This window comes from Calliopsis andreniformis, chromosome 5 (genome assembly GCF_051401765.1).
Source record: "Calliopsis andreniformis isolate RMS-2024a chromosome 5, iyCalAndr_principal, whole genome shotgun sequence".
Lineage (NCBI taxonomy): Eukaryota > Metazoa > Arthropoda > Insecta > Hymenoptera > Andrenidae > Calliopsis > Calliopsis andreniformis.
The window spans coordinates 16462509-16479133 of NC_135066.1; the positions used below are offsets into that span (position 1 = coordinate 16462509).

General features: G+C 39.5%; 1 protein-coding gene across 1 annotated transcript; it reads left to right on the plus strand.

Annotated features, from left to right (window-relative positions):
* The first annotated feature begins 2404 nt into the window (after positions 1–2404).
* LOC143179413 (uncharacterized) lies at positions 2405–16442 on the plus strand. Its single transcript, XM_076378628.1, has 4 exons — positions 2405–2699; positions 3721–4022; positions 6818–7073; positions 11003–16442. The coding sequence occupies exons 1-4, from the start codon at positions 2439–2441 to the stop codon at positions 13385–13387; spliced, it is 3204 nt and encodes a 1067-aa protein (XP_076234743.1). The 5' UTR covers positions 2405–2438; the 3' UTR covers positions 13388–16442.
* The last annotated feature ends 183 nt before the right edge of the window (positions 16443–16625 follow it).

A 16625-nucleotide genomic window follows, 5' to 3' on the forward strand; every position in this document is an offset into this window, starting at 1 on the left:
TGTGGCGCACACCGCTGACTTTTGGGAGTGAGCAAGGCTTTGGAGTGGAATAGTAATATCGCGCGTATGTGTTTCAAAAGTGACACGAAACAGTATATTTTTCAGGGCGAGAAGAACGATTATTCATGAGTTTGGGGGAAAATTATTTACTAAGCACGTAATATGGACATACGCAATCGCCTCGTTTACACCATTTTGCTACACGCAATAGTTTTCGAGATACTAAACGAAATGTTTTTCACCTTCAAGGTTGAGGGTGGAAACTTTGGGGGTGATTTTTGCTTCGTTAATGTGAATTAGAGCCGATAAAACAATATGTATCGAATATTTTGGGTTATTCTACAATCCTGTCAAGTTCCATCAAAATTGGAAATTCACACTTCGTGATGTTCCCTTGTTAGTTTTAGAAATAGTTTTGTATTACTTGCTTTGAATGATTTTCTTTACTATTAATATTTAAATGATTTGTAATCTGTATTTGAAAAGTTCTTTGAATAAATTCTACAGTTTTGATGTTTGACTAGGAAACTTTTTATAACTAATAGAGGTGCATTTACCATAGTAATTTATAATTGTAATTGAAAATCACGCTTTTTGAGTTGTGTCATTTTCAAAGTACATGTGCGATATGTTCAAGCAGAGGAAATTGTTAGTGAAATTGTTCAAGCAGAGATCATGCCATTCGTAATGTGAGAAAATACTATTATACACCTTTTCTCGATTTTATTTAGAGTCAATTTAAAAAAAATATTAATATTCTCTAGACAAACATACTTTTTAAATAATAATTTTTTCCCCTTTTTTAAGCTCAAGAAGATTTGAAAAATCTTGAGATACTAAACAAAGTCCCTACTAAATTATACAATTGTTAATTAATTCAAATATTCAAGACTCATTTCGATAAGCATAAAAAGTTGAAATGCTGCTTTTCCCCCAGCCATATAATTAAACGATAATCTCTTCGACATAAAGAATCCCCTGTGACATTATCACAACGAGAAAGTATAATTTACGAGGACATGAATTATAATCGTTGAACGCAGTGCAATTGTATTGCCTACAAACACCGCTCCCGAGACGTTTAATGCGTTCTACGAGTTCGATAAACACGCCGCGAGCGCAGCTGTTGCACGTAATCGCGTGCATCCCCGATTTATCGGCATAACAACTGAGTGGAAGATAAAAATCGCTACAAGTGAAGATAATGGTAATGGAACGCGGATGTTTGTTTCAGAAAGTTCGAGGCGAAGGTGAAGCTGTGCCATTCGTAAAAGTCGCGGCGAGACGGCGGACGAGGAAACGGGCCAAGGTCGAGGATTACCGAAATCGTGTAATTTCCGGGACACCTTCCTCTGAATAACGCTGTCTTCGAGCTGTGGCCATGATTCTGCGAGCAGTTATCGTTGCCGCTTGAATCATCGTGCGGAACGATCAACCAATGCCGAATTTTAATATGGCACTGGACGACTCGTATGAGAGCATGAAAGGTCAGTAAAATGATTTTATAGTTTTATTATCGATACTTGGAAAGACAGAATTTCAGTTGTGATTTATTGCAAAGTTCGAATATCGTAGAGTGTAGAGTATACTTTACTATTTTGTTCACATTGATAATGAGAAAATAAAAAAATGACTAATTTAGTTACGTAATTATAGCATCAAGAATACCACATGTAGACTGTGTCTGACTTGTCTTATTCTACTGACTTATTCTACTAACCTCGCTGCGTCTGACTTGGCTGATGCACGCCAGTAGAATAAATCACCAAGTCAGACACGGTTCATATGTATCTTAGGTGTACCTTGTAACCCCATTTTTAATCTCTATCTGATTTTGATGCACAGTAGCAGAATAAGATTCCAAGTCAAACGTAATCCACACACATTTTAGTTAGCTGTACTGTGTATCTTGTATCCCCTGTTTTAATCCCTGCTTAATTTTCATGCAAGGCAGTAGAATAAGTCTCCAAGTCAGACATAGTCCACAGACATTTTAGATATGCCCTATACCCCTATTTTTAATCATTGTCTGATTATGCTGTACGACAGTAGAATAAGTCCCCAAGTCAGTCACTGTCCACACGCACTTTATGTATATCTTGTAACTCCATTTTCAATCTCTATCTTATTTCACCATATAAAACCACCTTCTTCAAATCTCTAACACCAGTCGTCGAACCTTCTATAATAATTCCCGCAACAGCCAAAATTGCAATGAAATAATAATATTTAAATATTTTCAGGACGTCTGTACATGAATACTCAGAAAGATCGTTGGAAACAGCAAACGATCAACTGTTAATTGGTACCTGGAGAATCTTCCATCGCCCTGATCGCATGCGTCATGTCGTCCTACGAGGTACACGTTTACGAACCGAACCTCACTTGAAGACGCAGTGCTGAGGAGAAACGAGAGGATTGGAAGCTCGCGGATTACAATGTCAACGCCCGCCACGGATCCGCTGCCGTCCACCATTTCCGGGGAATTGACGACCACCCTTATACCGACAGTTACCAAGATCGATACGCGGCTGGACGTCAATCCTATTTCGGTGGTTCTGGCGGTGTCTATAGTCTGCATTTTATCGCCGATCACCGTCACCGGAAACTCCATTATCCTGGCCGCGTTCTATAGGTACAAGAGGCTGCGAACTGCGTCCAACTACCTGCTGGTCTCTTTGGCTGTCAGCGACTTCGGGGTAAGCGGTGAAAACTTTTATGTATCGATGAGAAATTTCGAATATAAACGTGGGACGACTGGCAACCAGAAGAAGCTTAATTACCGATATGTAGTCTTATTCTCAGCTAGTGTGGTACTCAATATCAAACTTTTTTATCCACTCTCGATACTACTTAATAAAGGATACTAACGATAAAATTTGGAGAAATAAGTGTATTGTACGTTTACTTATTTATGTAGGTAATATTTTAACGAAATTAAGTAATTTACACTTTCAACTTTAAAAAAGCTTCAAAATTTTAGGAAACCTTACAAAACCTCGTCTAAAAAATCGCAGGTACTAAGATTTTGAATAATATTTTAATAATTAACCTGATAAGTCTCCGAGAAAATGTACTAGAAGTGATGAATGCAAATATTCTAATAATTTTACATAATGGAACTAATTTTATATAATAAAAACTCCTATTATTAGTATTAACACCACACCAGCTAAGAATTAAAGCATCGACACTAAACAGGCTCATTCCCCAAAATCGATCGTCCAATTAAGCACCTCCACTATTCGCCCAATCAAGGAAACGAGACGAAAGCTCTCCAGCCACAATTCCCCCAAACATCCTCCTGTTTTAAACCCTGAACTTTCACTCGTTATAACCACCCCATTCCAGTTACCCAAAGCAAAGAGCCCTCTGTTTTCGCTGGTAAACAGCTTAATACTCGGCACGGCTAGAGAGCCAATTTGCTTGAAAATCACGGCGATACGAGCGCGTATCGCTTTTGTATCTCGTTTTAATTCCATACGGCTCGGCCATCTGCGCGGTTTCAGAGCGCTGAATCCACGAGTCTTAAACTCTGTACGCTCGATATTATAAAGCTTTCATATTCTCGCGTGCGTATCCTCCGTTGTTTATTACAGAAGTTGCCAAACGACGGAACAAAAAGAGATAGAGGGAGGATAGATTGTGTACGCGAATCTAGCCGCGTGTTTTTGTTTGTACAAACGTTGCACATGCAAATCCGATACTACTTTCACGCAGGTCGGCGTGTTTATGCCCTTTGGGATGCAGCTGGAGCTGTCTGGCCTGCCCGAGAATGGCGTTTCCACGCTGTGCATCGTGCCGTACTGCATTGTAATCGCGTTGTGCAGCGTGAGCGTTCTGGTCACCGTGGCGATCGCCGTCGATCGGCTGACCTCGCTGGCACAGCCCCTCAGGTACAAGAACATCATCACCCACAGCAGCATCGAGAAGTACATCGCCGTGTTCTGGATCTACGCGATCGCTGTCGGCCTCTCGCCTTTGATCTATGCGAAAGCCATCGGGGACACGCAGCCGCATAGGTGAGCGAAGCTTTTGTAAAAGTTTCGCGAGTTTTCGCGATATTCTAATGGGAACCTCGTGCCGAGTTGAACTGAACATTTATTTGAAAGTTGGAGGATGTTTGCATTCGGGAAATCGAGGGCTTTATAGTTTCTGTAGAAGTGGGCACAAAAAGATGCAATTTTTGGAAGCTTTGTGCACTTGAAAAGGGGATGAATTTTTTTAAGGGTAGTTTTATAGAAAACTAAAAGCGTTGACTTTCTCTTTTTCTGGAAATTGAAGATTATTGGTCCTCTCTAACTGAATGCTGTAGTCTGTCTTTCAGGAAGTATTACATGGGTTATTTTTAAAATAACAAAATAGTATTTCCTGATCTTCCTGATTTAAAATGAAGATAAAGAAATAGAAACATAAGAAAAGTGAAACAAATTCACTGTACCCACGCAAAGTGTTCTACGAACAGCTTGAGCGCACAAGGACGTAGTATTTATTTAAACAGAAGGAAAGAATAAATTTTAAAAACGTTTTGTAAACACTGCACAGAGTCAAGGTTATTTTATTTTGTACCTAGAAAGGAACTTCTGTTTTCTCGTAACCTTGGCTCATCCAAAGGTTACTACACATACTTTCACATAACTTTTCCTTAAATTGAAATAACAGTATATCGTTTTTATTAAAAGATATAACACAGAGACCTTGGAATAGCCTTTAAAAAATGTGTTCACCCTTGGAACGCTTAGAATCCTTATTAAAACGAGGTCTACAATTTTCTCATTAAACGCTTAGCCTTCACCCAGCGATTACTTTAATTACAGAATCGTCTATGATTCTGTTAAAGACTTGCAGCTAATGATAGCATCAATTTCAAGAGCTCGTTTTGCATAGTTTTTCTCGATTTTGTAAGACAGCTGGCCAACGCCAAAGCAAATACCGAGAACTGTTAAAGCCGGATTACCTACTAGTCACGTTCCTCAAATAAAGACGAGACGAACAAACGAAAGAACAAAACTACTCGATACCGTGTTATTATTTCATTATCACTGGAACCACTGGTGTCCCAGGGGATTTATTAAAAGGTAAACATTTAACAAAATAATAAATATGTTCTCTAAGCTGAAACTGAAGTAAGTTGGAAAAAACGAAGTTAAAATTACAATTGAATGAAGAAAATTTTGTTTTACTGGAAAAATAACATTTTCTATGGTTCGCTAACTTTCGTTTACCATCTTCCTCGTTTGATCTCGTACCATGTACAGTTCACAAACTCACGGCCGCGTCTAACAAACAAAGCGTAGCACAAACGTACGCCAACTGCAAATTGCATTTTACTGAAGGTCCCTAGTTAATCCGAATGTGTCGTGCAACCATTATAGCCGCGAACTTTGTTTGAATCGACAATCGATCCCTTTCGTTGCAACCATGCTGCGTAATGGAATTACTATGCAAAACGCAAGGGAAACATAACTGTCTTATTAAAATTCAATCATCTCGAGCAAACTCTTCGATACTTTGAGTATTGCTTTAAATATTAAACAAGGCGAAACAGGTTAATAAAAATTACAAGTTCTGGCAGGAGATCACATATAACTATTCAATTGATTTAAAATGACACCACTGACCTTGACACGTGGTCGTCATAGTTGCAGCAATCCGAATTGGATCCCTTTGCGCCCATCAAACAACCCGACGATTTATTGAATTTGTAGAACTGCATTATTTTCCAGTGCTCCTAGAAACAATTGTAACAGGAAGTAAACATTGTGTAGAATTCACTGAGATGCTTCGTAAAACAATAGAATAGTTGTATCGGGAATTTTCGAAACAACTGATTGTAATTGCGACTGTTCGAAATTGATCGCTATTATAAAACTTTACAGCTTGAGCACGCTTTACAGCCCCATAATCGCCGCTATTAATAATCCTCTCGTTAATATTCCCCGATCGTTAACCAGTAACCTCTAAAGTTCAAATCGTATCAAAACTTGAAAGAAGCTCCGCAAGTTACCTCCTAAATTCCACCCTCCATAAGGATCGGTATTTTCACTGAGGAAGCACCAAATATTTTGCAATTTTGACAGTCTCGCTCTAAACAATTGAAATATCTTGCAAAAAATTTACAAAAATTCTGTTTATTAATCCCTATGAATTAGCTACATGTGTCTTGTATACTAAATACTAGAAATCGAATCAAAAGATGAGTTGAACAGAACAGTACAGGTCCAGAAAGCACATCTTGACAAGTCTAAAATTAGCAACTTCAAGTAATCTCTAAACTATTATACATATATCTGGACCTCAGAGTCAAAGTATATCAAGTCCATTTTCAGTATATCTTAATACGTTTTGGCTCGGGGACCCAGACACAATTTTAAGACTACTTGAAAATGGCTAATTTTGGACTTGTCCCATTCTTCACCTCACTGATTCAATTACCACAGCTAGGAATAAAACTTTATTCAAATTTTCATTTTTTCAAAACCTCCTGTTATAAAATATCATTTTACACACAGGTTACCTATATCTAAATATCTCTCAAATTACATGACCCAAAAGATCGAATATCCACGTGCAAACTACAGTAACAATACCGAATATTTACAACCCTCCGATACCTACAAACTACCCAACAAATGAAGTTGTTCGAGTAGCCACGGCTCCAGAACGAGCTCATACGCGACGTTGCACGTGCGCCGCTAAATTAACGCGCGGCGCGTGCAACAAAGGGCAAATTAATTAGACGGAAGCCGAATCGGCCCGTTACACAACGAGACTGGCTAACGAGAGCGCTAAGACTAATTCGCTCTTCCTGTCACAGTGGCAACTGCAGGTTCGGGGCAGCTGTGCAACCCCCAGTAAGGGTGTTCCTGGTTGTGGCAGTATGGGCGCCCAGCGCCTTTGTCCTCCTCGGCTGCTACATGTACGTGTACTTAGTAGCGCGTGCACACGCACGCGCTATCTACACGGTGGAGCTATCGTTCAGGCATCAAACGCAGACCTTGGCATTGCCACGATACGGTCAAACGCTGGCTGTCACCGTCGGCGCGTTCCTCGCCCTCTGGCTTCCGTTTCAAGTGAGTAGAAACCTTTACGCTGGTGCAATCATGCATCGATTATGCAATAACAGCGACGTGCATGAGACAATCGACTGATATGCGAAACGATACTTGGCTGCATGAGGTGTCTATCGTTAATTGGCTGTGTGTTGATTAAGGTTAGATACAGGGTGTTCTAAAACAACTTTTTTGTGAGTGGAAGGAAAGACTACTTTGAGGATTTTTAGTACTGGGGAATTCTAATACTTGAGGAGTCTTAATACTAATTATTCAAATCAAGTGTTTGACAATTTTTTATTTTTGAAAATTTGTAGATATGTTTGACTACTATACCTACTATTGTATTTGTATGGCTTCTTTCACAAGGTTCAACTGTATTGTCTGAAACGCTTAATTAATTCCTATATTTATAATACACTTTTTGTTTATGTATATGTATATTCCAAAAAATGTAGGCTATAGACTCACGAAATAATTCAATTTAAAAAATTTAGCGATGAAAAAAAGCCACAAGGAAAATCGTAAAACTCCATTTTCCAGAGCTACTTGAAGCTGTTACGTAGTCAGGACAATTGATCTAAAGAAGCGATTACGTCTGTTACGCGTAAAGGTGACGTAAATAGGAGAACAAAAGCGAGCTTTTTTCGATCTAACACGTACAAGCGGAGGAGTCACAGTATAAATCATCATTCCGTATCGGACACGAATGCAAATGCCTCTGGATTAACCCACCACGTTGTCCTCTCCCACGTTGCTCCTGGTCTGACTATTATCACTCTCGTACTACTTTCGCAACGTCCGACCTACACTGCATCAATTCTACTTTGTCAGCTACAACATCGTTCCCGACGTCTCTCATACAGTATTTAGGTGTGACGTGGCCTGCATACCAGAGCCGTATTTTTCTCCGCGAGGGTATATTTTCTTGTCTGTGTCTTTGCCTCGAAAATGCGCCTCGTACGTCGGGCATGAATAACGAACCGATCCCTTTTCCTGCGTCGAAGCGTCGCGGAGATCACAGAGAAACTCTCAAGAAAGCTGATAGTTGAAAAGCGTGTGACGAGCGTCTGTATGGCGCAATCCTACGTCTCGTGTTTGTTAACTCGTTGACGCGGTCGATTGCTCGTCGCAACGATAATTTCCAGTCGTAACGCGTAACGAGTAATTTGTTTCTGCATGGGCAATGGCGTAAAAGGAGAACGCGCAATTGCAGGCGTGAAAAAGTTCAATAAGTGATTTACGACGTAACGCGTAAATGGGAATAACTGAAACGGGTCTGTCAAGTTTAAACTAACGGGAGGAGTCCTAGATGACACTGGTAAGAAATTAAGAGGCTGTAAATCTCTCGTAAAAAATGATTTTATTTTGCCACTAAAATACTTTTCGATTAAATCTGAAACGTAAAATTTTTGTTTGGGATGTAATTCTTACAGTGTTTACTGTGTAAATAATGCTGGAAGTTAAAATACTATTGTTGGATTTAAAGTTTCATGCTTATGCTTTAATTTCGTTTAAAAAGTGACACTTCAAGTTTAATCTCTTTGCTAATGATTTCATCTTTTCGGGGATAAATTTAATATGATTCGTAAAACACGTGTTAATGAATATGAAATTATTACGATGTTTGTTAGTCATATATCGATATTTCCCTTTTCCTGTTGAAATATTCTGTAGCGCATTAAATCATGTGTTAGTTATAATACGACCTCCGACATAAATTATGCGCTAATGATAACACAAATTGGAGCTAATTAAAGTTCAGATTGCATTGATATTATTGTTATACTGAATTATGCTAAAAATTCGTAATTAATTCTGCAGCTACCAAAACAGCCAAAATGACTACGATCCTTCTTTCAAAAATATATCCATTTTAAATTAATCCTTCATATAACAAAAAGAAATATAACTAAATATTAGTTCCTCCAATTGACCATTATTTCAAAAATTCATTTATATAATTTTACTGAAATTATGAAACCATAGAATTTAAAATCATATATTTTACTATATTAAAATCATATAATCCTAACTTAAAAATCATATAATTTTAACAAAAAATGATAAATGCTCAGCAAAAAATCTCAGCAAAAGAATATGCAAATTCATGTGAACTGCGCCTACTGGCAATCGATTGATATTGCAAGAATCGACGAAGCGAGGGCAGTAATGAGGTTTTCGTGGCGCGTCTGTCTCTCCAACCCCTCTCGAGCGAAACTTGCCCGACAATGAAGGGTGAAAAACGACGCAACTTTCGAAATCGCGAAAGCAAAGAAATTGTGGAAACGAGCGTCCGCCAGCCTCAAGCAAAGAGAAGCACTGCTTCGATAAACTTGCAGCAAAGCGTTCCAACTCCTCTTTTTCGCTTTTCCCTGGAAATCGTAAACGAGCAACCCTCGCCGACGCAGCGGGACAATTACAAATAATTCTATTGTATCGCAAACGAACAAACGTTGCCTGACTTTGTTGCCCGCGACACATATCCATTTTGTCTTGTCTCACCGCGACATGTTAATTAAATAAACTTTATCCGCGGAAATTGCTCGCGGTTACTTGGACTCCTCCATTCCGATCATTAAATTTCTAATGATGCACACACAGCATTTATTCCGTTTCCACGCTGACTTGCACACATCTATCGATTGTATAACCGAACCTTCCTGGATATGTGTTATTTCATCAAAGAACTTGTATTTCCGTTTCGTCATCGTATCGTGAAAGCTGAAATTGCGCCGCTTACTTTTGGTTAAGGAATTCTCAAAGAACATGATTTTCTATTAAGGAGATATGTGGCTAGAGCTTCATAAATATGAAATTTCTTCAAGAAATATCTGAAAACATTTATTTTATGAAAAAATTATCGATTTGAATACTTTTTAAAATAGAAATTTTACTTAAAATAGACACTTTATCTTAAAAAAGAATCTATTTTTCTTTCTAAAGAATTTTTACACTTAAAAATAAAATATATTTCCCAACGTCTGTATATCTCTATATTTAAATAATAAACAAAAATTATGCAAGCTTCCTATTCATCTTTTTTAAGCGGCTTATACAAGAAATTTGCTGTAATATGAAGTGTAGTTATAATGTTCGTTGAATTAGTGCTTTAGTGTAATCACTCACAATAAGGGGGTTATATAATATATGGCCCTTCACGAGCGAACTGCCAAGTACACATAGATTTCAAGTTCGTGTGCGTCCCACCAATTTTCATTAATGGAGGTCGAAACAAATGACCCGAGTTTTCGTCTGTATATCGCATAGACACCCACGCAAGAAACTGGATAGTTCGGTTCGTGTTCTTCCATGATAGGAGAACATTAGGGGTAGCCACCCGTGGATGAACCCAATGAAAGGCAGATATTCGTAAAGATAAAGAGACTTTTCTAACTTCCCCATCGCACGTTCGACCTTGACTCTTACCGCAGTACGCTCAGACACGTGGATTCGCTGCATTGAAGATACATTCCCCTTCTCCAATTCGAGAATATATTATAGAAAAGAAAATTATTTCTGGAAACATATTTAATAGAACACCCTATATACTAAACCTAAACTGTTGACATAACATAAATTTCCATCTTCTTATTTTTACTGTATCTTAAGTCACCATTCAATTTCACTAAATAACATACTATATCTCACACTGGAACCAATAATTTAAGTGCTGTATCACAGAATAGCTTCACAAAGTTAAATATTATCCTCCTCCACTCCTGAATACTTTCCAAAACTCCGAGAGCTCGCTATAAACTCGTTCAACTATCAAAAACCCTCCCCAAGGAACTCTTTCCATTTGTATTCCCTAAAAACTCTTCAAAACTTGCGGCGTCTCGCCTTCCTCAAACATTGACCATCCTCAAGGACCCGCCTTAACAGACACATCATCCAAAAGCGATCCTCTCCCAGACTACTAAAAATTCTTATTAAACTGCATCTCACAGAATCCTGTTTTGCAGACCTGCATGCTGCTCGACATTTTCTGCGGCACCGACATCCTCACGGAATGGTCAGTGGTGTGGCTAGGCCTGCCTATCATGGCCCACAGCGGCGTGAATCCATGGATCTACGCGTTCCACCACGGCGAAATGAGAGTTGCAGCTGGAAAAATCACTGAGGAACTGGTGGCCCTGTTCGGCGTGACGCCTAGCAGGTACGGTTGCTCCCCCATGAGGAGAGGCTCCAACACGAACATGGAGCTGGCGGAAGTGAACAACAGCAACGAGGAGAGGAGACACCCTGTGGAAGACTGCTTCCCTGTGAAACCAGACAGCACTTTGTATACTAGCAGACGGTGCCTCGACGTGTCTGGCAGACACACAGACATCTCCCCTGAGAGGAACCTCGATCACACGTCCTCTGGAAGCAGGCAGGGCGACATTGTCGAAGAGGACATCCACGATCTCACAAAGATGCTCGATCTCAAGTACATCATTGATAGAAACACCATGATCGATTCAAATCACAATATCGATAAAATCAAGAACTTCAAGTATTTGCTTGACCCGACTTTCAACAAGATCCGACACCTGAGGCGACTGAATCATAAGAGACTAACTAGTAAGAACTTCTCGAAGGCGTCGGAGCCAAAGTTCATCTCCTATCAGAACCTGAAAAGCGATGGCACGCTGAATCGCAAGACGACGCAAATGAACACCATGTCGGATCCAGTGCTCAGCGCTGACAGTCCCATGGTGCATACTAAGGACTTCAATGATGCCCTCGGTCCGATTAATTCTAAGAGGAGAAACTCGAATCTGTGCTCCATGTCGGATCCCAATATCAAAGCAGCCACTGGACACTCGTCAGAGGTGAATCTAAGACTCCCAGTTGTGGGGAACCCGATTGAAACTCACAGGTATTCGATACAGAATTTAGATCACAATAGGTACGAAGGTGGATTAGCCAGGCACGTGATGATGTCTCGACAGCTGGAGAATCAGAGACGACTGCACGTTTACCCACGCCCAAGAGTGAAGATCAATAGTAACTTCGACCGAACGAGTCCTAATCTGAACCTGAGACTACAGAATAGTTACACCTCACCATCCACGCCAGATAGCGTGAAGTCCTGCCTCTTGGACAGTCCTAGACAAAAGACGTCTCCGAAGCACATGATAATCACGTCCAATAAATTAGCTAATCTGGCTCACGCGGACAGTCCAACGAGAAGCTTGGAATCCAGAATCGATTCAATACCTAGAGTGCTACAAGCCAGGAGGAATACAGAGATACTGAAGCATTCAGAGTCAATCAATACCATTGAGCCAATAAGTCACGTCAGGTTCCTGGAACCCAAAGTCATGGAGACTCTGACTGTGCCAACGATACACTCAGAACCTCCGAGTCCTATAGACCCACTTCCCCTGGCGTCCTTAGAGGAAGAGGATACCAAGAACCCAGAGACGTCTAAGGCTTCCGCCAACGTCGAGCGATCAAAATCCCCGCTGAGCAACAGAAGAAGTCCAGTGAAACACTCGGGCCCAGTGATACCATCCGTTCTATTGAACATCGAAGATTACAGCGATCAGCGCCACGCCAACAATAGTTCTAGTTACAATAGCCCATTGAATGATTTCCCATCGTCGGGTCATATGCCTTCAATGGAGCCTATAGACCTGTTCGAGGCTTTGATTAAAAACTCCGAGAGATCCAGGGAGGTCAGATTACCAGATCCAGTCTTCACAGAGCACGACTCGACGAGGTTCAGCTCCAGGAGACCGTCAGACTCTAAATGGTCAGAGTCGTCGAGGAGCCAAGAAATCCTGTCCAACGTGACGGAGCACCAGGCGTTCCCTTCGTCATATTCAGTGAACAATTTCCAGGTGTGCAACAGCGGGAGCGACCTGAATGACCTGACATCCCTTGACCCCTTCATGTGTCCCGACGCCCTGACGTCGTCCCTGCGCGAGTCCTTCTTTAGCGCCCCATCCGTACCAGATTCAGAGATCTTCACGTCCTTTGAAGAGAACGACGAGTCCATGTTCACGCCTGAGTCAGAACGTAATCATTCTCCTTATAATTCTGGGTCGACGATGAACCTGAAAAGATCCATGAACGAGGTGGACTTCCAGAGCAAGTCCACAGAGTCTATCTCTAGGAATAGGTGTCTGTCGACTAGGTCTTGCACCATTCTGCGACTCGAATTGTCATTGCACAAGAATAGACTGCGTATCAGGCCTGGTACTGATTATCTTATTAAGGACACGTCCAAGAAAAACCCACGCGTGGCACCCCTCGCTTCGCCCACACCCACGGAGATCTGCACTCCTACGTTTGAGTTCGTCTCTGAGATAAAGGGCGACAGTGGTGTCGGTGTTCGAGTCTGAGACTCTTTTCGAGAGGCTCGAAGGGAGACTCGGGTATAGTGTATAGTAAAAGCTCTCTCGTGCAGACGAATTTGCAGAATAAAATTAATGGGTTTCCTTCCAGTAATTTAATGATTCCGCCTGGCGAAATCAGGTCTGCTCGAGCGAGCTGTAAATGTGTAATATAATTCTAATTTTTATAACCACTCAGAGCCGACTGGAAATTATTCTGTCTAATGGTTTAAGAGAACGTCCTGAAAGGGGTAATGATTATCATGAAGTGATCGAGATCGAACTTTCATGTTGGACTGTGATAGTACGACGTGGTTTTAGGAGAATCGTAGAAGGACCACGTCAGAGAGGAAGTTGTATAGTCATATTATCGATGATTAATCCTTCGACTCGTACGAATGATTTTCAATGAACAGGGCCCACTGATCGACTTTAACGCGATGAACTGTTTGGAAGAGTAAAAATATTTTCGGATATTTAATATCGTGAATCTCCTATAGGAACGATAGATTTGGAAACAAAGACTTCGTGCTCCACAGAGGAAATATTTTCAGTACAAATATATAAGTTAACAGTTAGGTTCATCTTCTGTAACTATTCAGACTGCAAGGGTCTTAGGATTAACGTCGTATGTAAGTTTGTAATATAGGAGTCTCACACTTAATACTAATAGAGAATTTGAAGCGTGAAGTAGAGAAAGTGAACGATATCAAACAATGCAACTGGTTAAATTAATTATCCAGGAATGTGGGAGAGCTATTGTGGAAAAGAACACGATTTGTACTTATGAATGTCCCTCGAATGAATGTGCTCGTGCGAGAAAGGAGAACGTATTTAAATCATTCAAGACTTTTGCACGTTCTCCAAGCGTTATTGAAACTGTGCCAAGCGATTTGCACAAAACACAATTTTTTCGGTAGAAAAAGGGAAAGAAACGTATTACGGCTAGTGTACCTGACTAAATAATTTACAGACAAATGAAAAGGTTTTTAAGAAACTGCGAACCTCTGGGAGACTTCTGATAAAGCAGAGAAATGTCGATGGCATGATAATTCTACACAGCGAACAGAATCTGTCCCTCGTATCGTCCGAGTTTCATTTTACACTTTCATTCCTTCTGCACTTGTCTAGTCATCGTGTTAATCACACTTAATTATAGTTAATTTAAGGTATAACGACTTAACAGTTCAAGAGGAAACAGGTTGTCCAAAGTGACGCCCATGATCAACCAATTTCGAGTTCTCATTAAAAATCCAGCACCGCAATTATTATCAGCGTTAGGTGCAAGCAGTGACGTGAAACTTTGCGGCATTGCGCCGAGAATGTAGATATTTTAGCTTAATATTAATAGGAAATAGAGAGAAGTCACTGTTCCAGTGTTAACGAGAAGACGACAGGAATCGCTGTATGGGTAAGGAAATTGTACAGTAGAGGTAACATAAGGACCAAAACAATTTTCAAAAGTTCGAACTCTGATGGACGTCGTCTCGATTTGACTCGTAGTTCATAATCGTTATAAGTCACCGTCGATAATACATCAATTCTGTATTTTTTTGTAATTAATTTTGTGACAGATCACGCCCTGACAGTCTGGCATATGAATCGATCGAGGTCTCTAATTTTTATAATATGTCGCTGTAAAAGTCGCTTTCGCTAGTTCACATTCTTAAAGAAACTCTCTCGGGACTGCGTAGAACGTCCTTCAACCACTCAATGCCAATTAAACGTTTAAAAAAAGAAGGAAACTACTTTTATACATAAAAATACATAGGAAGGTTGCTCGTGAAATGAAATTATTTTTGTCACACATCTACGGTATTTTTTAACTTGAATCCTACCCCTAACTCTCACCCCTGACCCGGTTCATATGTATGTATGAGTGCATGTGGACACTATGCTATCTATAGCACGCCCCTTCCCTCTTTATTTTTCGGTTCGATTGAAGATGCAAATTGTACGCGTACACTCGTAACAATAAAAGTGTTGAATGCAGAAACGGAATCAAGAGTGTAATAGAATATAATTTTTTGTTTAAAATCGAGTTTAGTAATTTCAGATTACTCAAACTAGATATATGATTAATACAACAGTTATTTCTATCATTCCTTAAGCATTGTCTAAAGAGATACTCTGAAGAAAACGATCTCCTGGCTCATGTCTCATTTATTTTTATGAACACCGTTTATTCCCAATGCTTGTCGATGCATTTTATAACTATTCCTGTATATATACAACTTTATTGTACTTATCGAACTCAATATCGTGGATATAAAAAATATCCCTATTGGAATGTTCCCTGATAGAAATAATTAGTTTCTTCTATATTTCATGAAATCGTAAGATCGTTTCTGTGAATTCTTACTCGAATACAATTCAAAGAGTTTTTTCAAGATAAGAGGTCAATGTTCCGCTTCGTTAACGACTGCAAACGATGTACAATCAATTTATTAATTATCTATAGTATAATATTTTTTATTCCTCATGGCGATTCGTTCGACGGAACTGTCTTCCATTCGTAAGAAACGTGGAGGAACTGAGAAGCGAGAGGAACTTCCGTTTTGGTGTTCGACTACGAGTTACGGTTCATGGGATACTCGAAATCAAGATTTCTTATATAAAAGTAATATTCGTCAGATCATAAGGCATTAATACATATATTTTTATGAAGAGATGTTGTTCTTTGTAGACATGTAATGATCGAATAAAAAACAAAATGACAAATAGAAATTTCATATGAAACTGTTCTACGTTGTCGAAAATTTCAACTATCATGCACTTCCGGTTAGTCCGATGAAATCGACACCAATTTCTGCGACAAAAATATCGTTAAACGATTCCTTCTATTTGTGTAACTCAACGAAGATTAATTTATCGATAATTTGAACAGGCAATTGCACTGATTCGCTTTAAATTTATTACGTGTATTATAACTTCCTTTTCATAGTATTTAATACTGATTTGCAATACGATGTGAAGGTGTGGGATTAAGCATACAGCAAGTATGTGATCAGTCCTATATGTTTTTGTATATATCAAAGGAAAATATAATATATTGATTAGATTAAAACTATTTTAACAAGTTATTCTTTTCCTGTCATTTTGTTAGATTCGACAAACTATTACAATTACTATTCGAATATAATTTGAATTTCTATAGTTTGAAATTATTTTAACTAGCCGCCGTAAGGTGGCACTGTTATTACAAATCATATTGCAAAATAGGAGAGACAATTATTTCAATAGATAA